General features: G+C 45.7%; 1 protein-coding gene across 1 annotated transcript; it reads left to right on the plus strand.

Annotated features, from left to right (window-relative positions):
• Positions 1–772: 772 nt before the first annotated feature.
• On the plus strand, positions 773–2,636 carry LOC144805562 (uncharacterized). The gene has a single exon (XM_078672087.1). The coding sequence runs from the start codon at positions 1,382–1,384 to the stop codon at positions 2,165–2,167; it is 786 nt and encodes a 261-aa protein (XP_078528213.1). The 5' UTR covers positions 773–1,381; the 3' UTR covers positions 2,168–2,636.
• The last annotated feature ends 6,084 nt before the right edge of the window (positions 2,637–8,720 follow it).

Below are 8,720 nucleotides of genomic sequence, written 5' to 3' on the forward strand. Positions count from 1 at the left end.
AAGCAGAATTAGTAAACAACATCATTCTAAGATGGCCGCCACCGTGGAAATACTTTGAAGCTATAGAACATGATAGTCCTTCTTTCATGTACATAAGAAGGACATGCTAAGTCCTATGTCGATATCTATATTCCTAGAGTCTTGGAGGCGCCGCCATTTTATATTGGGCAGGGACTTTATATGGGGAGAGGATTGATACATGATGCAGGGCCTACAAGGCCCAGATAGAGCCCCTTTATGCCACAAGGGCCCCAAACACAATCAGCGCACAAAAGGCCCCCATTAACCAGGCCTTGAGACAACAACCGGGGGAATCCTCCTGAAAAAAGAGTTAGGAGTTAGTAGTGAATGGAGCCAGGCACCTCCGTGAACAATAAGATTTGATGTATGGCACAACTTCCTGTTGCCCACCTTGCTGTCTTGAGTGTTCCTGATCCATCTTTTACTCCAAGAGCTGTTCTTGTTTTAACAAAACTTTGACCATATGCATCTACCTAAAGCTGTAGCTAGTATATGTGTGCTATGCGAGTGCCCTTTTTTGCAAAGTTACTCTATGAACACCTTTGCTGAAATAAATAAGTTTGTGGCATGTTCAAAGAAACTTTTATGCAAATATCTCTGTATGGCTAAATGTGTCTTAAATATGTCTTGATAAGTTTCAACAATAGCAATAAATGAGATGCTTTTACAATCAACTAAAAATTGTATATGCACATTCCGGTATTTTCCATATAAGTAATTTAAATCTCTTTACATCCAACAGAAAACAATCCTTGAATGCACAAAATGTTTAGGAATAATGAAGATAATACTGTAAATCTGCAAAAGCAAAGTCCGAAACATTGAGTTTCAGTATTAAGGAAAACATAAGAGCCCTCAGAGGCAGCCGAACCTGAACATAAACTGACAGATCTTGGAAGTACCGTCAAGGGCAATTCGGTGGTTCTACGAGTCTCAGCTGTGCAACTCTGTGCCTTAAGATGAAGAAATGACCTCTAGAAAATGAAGGCAACACTGATCAACCACTTCTTGTGTAAACATATCCAATACCAGCTCTGATCATGAGGTGGTTACTGCAGTACTCTGCTTCCTAAAGTGATATCAGACCACCAGTCAGAGCTAGAGGTGTATTTTAAACTCTTTCAGGCCATTCCACAGCAATCAGCGAAAAGCACAGTTAACTGAAAGTTAAAGGAAATGGGGGTTCTGCTATATAAAACACAGAGTATATTTACCAAGCCTAAAACTACATCAGAGAACACACACAGGGGAAAAGTCATACAAATGCAATGAATGTCTGAAGAGCTTCAGCAAACACACACGGGAAAAACCAGATGATTGCAGTGAATGTGGAAGTAGTTTTACGGAATCATCTAAAGTCATGAGTCATCAGCGAACACAAACTGGGGAAAAACCATATCCTTGCAGTGAATGTCTGAAGAGCTTCAGTCTATTATCAGACCTAAAACGGCATCAGAGAACACACACTGGAGAAAAACCATATCCTTGCAGTGAATGTCTGAAGAGCTTCAGTCTATTATCAGACCTAAAACGGCACCAGAGAACACACACTGGAGAAACACCATATCCTTGCAGTGAATGTCTGAAGCGCTTTAATCAATTATCACACCTAAAACGGCACCAGAGAACACACACTGGAGAAAAACCATATCCTTGCAGTGAATGCCTGAAGCGCTTTAATCGATTATCACACATAAAACGTCATCAGAGAACACACACTGGAGTAAAACCATATCATTGCAGTGAATGTCTGAAGAGCTTTAGTCAATTAACAAACTTAAAACAGCATCAGAGAACACACACAGAGGAAAAACCATATCATTGCAGTGAATGTGGAAGTAGTTTTAGTTCCTCTTCAGTATTAATGCATCATCACCAAACACACACAGGTGAAAAACCGTATCATTGCAGTGAATGTCAGAAGAGTTTTTATAACTTATGGCAGCTAAAGCAGCATCAGAAAACACACACTGGGGAAAAACCATACCATTGCAGTGAATGTGGAAGTAGTTTTAGTTCCTCCTCAGGATTAAAGTATCATCAACAAACACACACAGGGGAAAAACCATATAATTGCAGTGAATGTCTGAAGAGTTTTTATAAATTATCGCACCTAAAGCGGCATCAGAAAACACACACTGGGTAAAAACCATTCCAGTGCAAAGAATGAGGGAAGAGATTTTGTCGCTTATCAGACCTACATAGACATCAGCGAACACACACTGGAGAAAAACCATACCATTGCAGTGAATGTGGAAGTAGCTTTCGTGATACTTCAATATTAAGGATTCATCAGCCAAGGCACACAGGAGAAAAACCATATCATGGCCGTGAACGTGAAAAAAGCTCTTGTCAGTCTTCAAACCTAAAAAAAAATCAGCGAGCACTCCACCATTGCCATCAATGAAAGTGTCTATTCTCTGCTATTGTTTATTTCCCTACAGCTAGGAAAAACATGAAATATCACGAAACCCATTGGGAGACTAGCACAAAGTGGACTAAAAGTAAAGAAACATTGTTGGTTTTTATTCTGTGAGAGAGTTTTAACGAAAGAAATCCAAGAACACCTGACCATGCTACCTGTAAAAGCAACACCATGAACAATGCTTGGACTAACAAGGGTATTTTCAGCTAATTTTAAAACATATAAAGCCAACACACTCAAAACAATTTAACAAGCACAAAATGAGGTCTCCTGAGCTGGCTGTGGTTTTTGTCATTTTATGCATCATTAATTGTTCTGTGACAGTGGCCAGAGAACTGTGTAGAAAAGCAAAAGTGAAAGCAGGAGAATGTGAGCTGCAGCTCTCTGGGTTAACCCTCGCAGTGCGTGGCATTTACCTCTGAAGCTCTGATGTAGAACTAATGAGGACACAAATTCTTCAGCCATGAAAATAATGATTACGTTTTAACTGTGAAACTATGTGACAACAATTACATTGATGTTACTCTTTTGGTCTGTCCTTACAATGTAGCAACTGTTATACAATTATGTTAAAAATTAGACAGTGCATCTATATAGAAATAGGCAATGGATGAATGTGGAAGTATGCCTGTATATCTTCAGTAGGTACCATGGACTAACTATGTGCTGAATATTGATCATCTCCGTCGCAATTGCATTGCAAATGCTTTTTTAGGTCTCGCACCTGCGATACAGGGCGAAAGCCCTGTCGCAGCGCGAGACCTATAGCTGTCGGCTCTGCTTACAAGGAGCCAAAAGGGAGACAAGAGATGGGCATGCGCAGCCTCAGGAATCGGATCAGGTCGCGCGCGCGTTCACCATCTCCTGTCTCCCTTGAAAGCCTCCAACACACACAGTCACCCCCCCTGCTTTCGCACACGCATGCGCACACACACTCACGAGCGCACACACAGAGAGACACCCACACGAGCGCACATACACGCACGCACACATAGAGACACACACCACAACCCCCCACCCCACCCCCTGGTGCCGCAATGTGAGATAGGGGATGGGCACGTGCAGGAGAATCCCCCATGTGAGCGCGCACGTTCACCCAAATGCCGTGCACATCTCCTGTCCCACATTGGTAGCAAGTGGATAACACACAGACACACTTGCGCGCATGCACACACACACCCTCCCCCCCTCTCCCCCCTTACCTCACGGGGCTCTTGTCTCTGCATCACCTGGCACACACGGGGCTTCCTTTGTTCATGGGAGCTCCGCAGGGCACTCCAGCTCCTCTGCCAGCACGACGCGGGGCTCTCCCCTTAGGCATGGGAGCCCCGCAGTGCTATCCACTGGTCTTCACCCGGGCCCCCTCCTGGGACCCAGGACTTCAGCTGCCGCACTTCGCTTTGGCACCGGGGCTCCCTTTTCATTACAAATAGCGCGCATGCGCGGGCAGCCCCCGCCCTCTCAGTCACAGCCCGGATACTGAGCTGCTTTCTGTTTAGCTGTCAGTGATCCGGTCCCCAAGGTACGTCGGGGCACTTGGGAGCGCGGTAAATGATATATTTCTCATTTACTCCGGCAATAAATAGCCCGGGCCTGTGTTTTCATCGCAGCCAGCCCTGGGGACTCCCCGGTAAACGAGCGCCAGGTAACTGCGCTGTAATTACAGGTTTGTGCGGATTACTTGGTAAGCGACAAAAACAAGTCTTGAAAAGTATTTGCATGAGACAGCGAATCCCTGCGGAAGGTGGAAAGAGTGCTGGTCGAGGATGTTTGTCAAGGTGAGGAATCAGGGCAGAAGGTGAGCTGCACAAGTGCTATTCACAAGCAGCAGACAGGCCCGCGTCGGCTGAGGGCTTCTGAGCAACCCTTTGGGCTGGGGGCGTATTCACAAATTAAGCAATGGGCGCTATACATGTGTTAATTATAAAAACATTTCTCCAGAACCTTGTTCCATTCTCTGACACTTTTGTGACTATGGCACGAGCGCACACTAGGAGCTACGCAACCCCCTGCCCACACCCAAACGACTCCAATTCTCATTGTAAACAGTGCTCCCAATGTCTCAAGGGGACCCCCCTCCCTCATCCCGGGCCCTCAGTCAGCCCAGTGGGTAACCCCTCAAATAACCATTACTGTCAGCTCAACCTCTCACACCCTCACCCCTCCATCGCCCCCAGGTCCTTCCACCCCTATAGTGCCGTGCTCAGCAGTATGGACATGTAGCGCCCCTCTCCCCTCCACCCCTGCGCGCTTTCCTCCATCACCCCCAGGTCCCCCGCTCACTCACCATCAGCTCAGGCTCTCACCCTTCTACTCATTGCCCCCCACCACCTCCAGGTCCTTCCACCCCGTTGCGCCTCGCTCAACACAGGGCCACGTAGCGCCCCCTCCACCCCAGCGCGCTCTCCTCCGTCACCCCCAGGTCTCTGCTCACCATCAGCTCAGGGTCTCACTTACTGATAATGTCTATGATGATACTATAAAAAAAGCGATCAAAGAATATTTTCACATAAACGAACCGGTGGTGGATGACCCAGTGCTTCTCTGGGAGACTTTCAAAGCCACTATAAGGGGGGTCTGTATTACAACTACCATTGGCATACTAAAAGACATCCGACACCAGATAAAACGACGTGAAAAACGCATGAGAGAGCTTGAGACAGAGTTTGAAGCTACACAGGATACCGTCTTGCTAGCTGAGCTGCGACAGATACATTCAGAGCATCAGACATTCATCGAAGATGAAATTAAATATCTAGACCGAAAACACACCGCAAGAACATTTGGAGAGGGGGGTAGGCCAGCAGGATGCTAGCACATAAAATATGTGAAGGCAAGAGTCACTCGGCTGTGCTACGGATCCAATCGGATGATGGCAAAATACACACACAGGCTGAGGGCATATTGCATAGCTTTGTAGACACATATTCCTCACTATACAAATCGCAACCGACTGCACCAGGGGACGAAATTCTCCAATATCTAGATGATGTAGCAATAGGGTGGCTATCGGACGGACATAGGGAGTATTTAGCGATGCCAATCTCAGTGGAAGAAGTCACTGATGTAATTAAGACCCTTCCCAACGGTAAAGCGCCTGGTCCAGATGGCTACACCAATGAATTCTACAAGCAGTATGTAGATCTTCTTGCTCCACACATAGTGGGCATGTTTGGAGCAGCGTTCGACCAGAAAGAACTACTTCCCACGCTTCAAGAGGCTGTAATAATAGCTCTCCTCAAACCCTCCAAAGACCCGAAAAAATGCCACGCCTATAGACCGCTATCACTCATAAATACTGACTCCAAAATTCTAGCGAAACTACTAGCAGTTCGCCTAACGCCATTGATGACGAAATTAGTTTTAGCGGACCAGGCAGAATTCATCCCCACACGGTCAACGTCACACAACACTCGATTACTATTTGCGTTATCACACTATTTACAACCCACTACAAAAGCGGCAGCGGTTTTACTCGACGCCGCCAAGGCTTTTGATTCCATAGAATGGAGATACCCGATTGCTGTACTGCAGAGGATGGGCTTTCCTAAACGGTTCATCCAATGGGTGACACTGATCTACACCAATCCATGTGCTAGGGTACGTGTCAATGGGCATATTTCTAACGCTTTTGCAATTGAGCGAGGCACCAGACAAGGGTGCCCACTATCACCCTTGCTGTTCGCTCTAGCGCTCGAACCCTTAGCTTGCATAATCAGACAAAACTACAAAGCATCGGCCCTCCGTTTGAATGCAAGACCTCTTCACATATCTCTATATGCGGACGACATGCTCTTATATGTCCGCGACCCAGAGACACATTTAAACGAACTACTGAGAGAATATATCAAATTTGGGGGCCATTCGGGCCTAGCTATAAACTGGACTAAGTCTTCGATTATCCCACTCACGGACACGACGACCCCGTTTGCGACGGAATTTCGGTTAGAATGGCAAAGCGAACCCATCCGCTACTTAGGGGTGATGTATCACAGAGACCCGGTGGAGGTAATTAGATCAAACTATGGGGCAGCGATTTCCAAATTGGAGGATAAGGTACAAAGGTGAATCCAATTGCCATTGTCACTTGCAGATCTTATTGCGATTGTCAAAATGAACATACTGCCTAAACTGCTATATCTTTTTAACAATATCCCCATTACGCCCCCTGCCGAAGTGTTTCGCGGAATAAAAACACTAGTGTTGAAACTCATATGGGCAGGCAAACAAGCCCGTATCGACCTTCAGACACTTACTCTTCCCTATGCGCGCGGAGGCTTTGGAGTACCAGACTTTCTGCTATATTTCTTGTGCGCACAGGCGCAATATGCTGCCTATTGGTACCACGAAATACCGTATCTCACCCATACCATTATCGAAAGTGATGACGCAGCACCAATTCCACTGACAGCAATTATATCCCACACTAGACAACCACTGCATGCGCGAGACATCAACTCGGTAGACGTGACGGTTAGAGCCTGGCAAAAACTAGCTCAACCAGCGCATAAGACACCACTATATGCACCAGCAATGCCACTGTATCACCGTCAAGCAATATCAGTAACCGGGGCAAAAGTAGGTATGACACTGCTGCAGCGGGCGGGGATTGACAAAATGGGAGAGCTATTCAACGAGGGCGAATTTCTAGAAATCACAGACCTTACATATATTCAGAACAAATCACCTATGTTTATCTTCACATATCACAGGCTGAAAAGTGCTTTGAAAGAATTGTATCCTACATTCCCTACTGAACCTTATAGCCTGAACACACTGCAAATGGTTATTACAACATCAGACACATCGCACATGGTATCCAGATTATACTGCAAGGCGCAGGAGGAAATACCGCACGACACGGGGAGGGCCAAAGCACGTTGGGACAGGGCATTGATAGGACCACTATCAGACCAGGAATGGGCGCAAGCATGTGCACTGACCCAGATTCTCACCCCGAATGGCAACCTAAGAATCATTCACTATAAATTCCTCCACCAAACATATTATACACCCGCACGGATGTGCAAATTTGGTGGTCAAATGGAAGATAGATGCAAAAGATGCGGCCTAGACAACACAGATTTTTCACATTTAGCATGGAACTGCATAAAAGTACAGGAATACTGGGGGGAAGTAAGCGGAACCCTCTCCGTTATGATAGGCACTGAACTGGACTGCACAATACAGGTTTGCCTACTGGGGCTAACTCCACACCTCAAATCCACTAGACGAAAGTTCTGTGCGGTTTCGCTATTATTGGCCAAACGACAGGTTGCACAATGCTGGCACAGTAGAAAAGTACCTAAGGTGTCCAGATGGTTGCAAGATATGTCCAGCTGCAGGGATAAGCTTATGACGTATGAGGAAGAGTTGCCAGCGATATCCAGATCTAAAGACTTTTGGTGCTATCTAACAGATTATCTGCTCACATTGGATGATAAAGACGGGGGGGGTCGTAAGGCCTGATTATCTAATTAATATCTATTCGTGAGTCGATAGATGCCTGATATGTTCCGCTGTAACACAAAACTGTTGCCATTTCTGAATCCATAAGGATTGTAAGTCAAAGAAGTATAGAATACAATACGTATTATGATTAGGTCTCTAAGTTTCAGTTTCTGGTTAATTTCTTTAATTCCTGTTGAAAAAAAAAGAAAAAAAGTGCAAAACGTAAGACCACTAGTGCAATATTGTTATATATGAGGCGACGTCATAGATGGCGTGTGCGACCAATGAAAGCATTCAAATAGAAAAGTATATGTCGGTGTTATAGTGGTTTTGAGGCCGGCCGCAGGGTTGTAGGCCAATAATGATGTACTTTTGTAAAAGATCAATAAAGGTTTTGCAAAAAAAAATAAAAAAAAATAATGAAGGTTGCAGAGCTGCAGCTGTGTGATAGCCAGGCCAAGCACACTTCAGAAGAGTGCAGGATCAATAAGGAAGGTCACGGAGCTGCAGCTGTTTGATAGCCAGGCCGAGTACTTCACTTCAGAAGAGTGCAGGATCAATAATGGAGGTCTCAGAGCTGCAGCAGTGTGATAGCCAGGCCGGGCACACTTCAGAAGAGTGCAGGATCAATAATGAAAGTCACGGAGCTGCAGCAGTGTGATAGCCAGGCCGAGCACACTTCAGTAGAGTGCAGGATCAATAATGAAGGTCGCAGAGCTGCAGCTGTGTGATAGCCAGGCTGAGCACACTTCAGAAGAGTGCAGGATCAATAATGAAGGTCACAGAGCTGCTGCAGCTGTGTGATAGCCAGATGAATTATTAA

Source organism: Lissotriton helveticus, assembly GCF_964261635.1.
Source record: "Lissotriton helveticus chromosome 1_1 unlocalized genomic scaffold, aLisHel1.1 SUPER_1_unloc_14, whole genome shotgun sequence".
Classification (NCBI taxonomy): Eukaryota; Metazoa; Chordata; class Amphibia; order Caudata; family Salamandridae; genus Lissotriton; species Lissotriton helveticus.

Coding starts and splice junctions, on each gene's coding strand:
- LOC144805562 (XM_078672087.1), top strand. CDS start 1,382: ATGAGTCATCAGCGAACACAAACTGGGGAAAAACCATATCCTTGCAGT.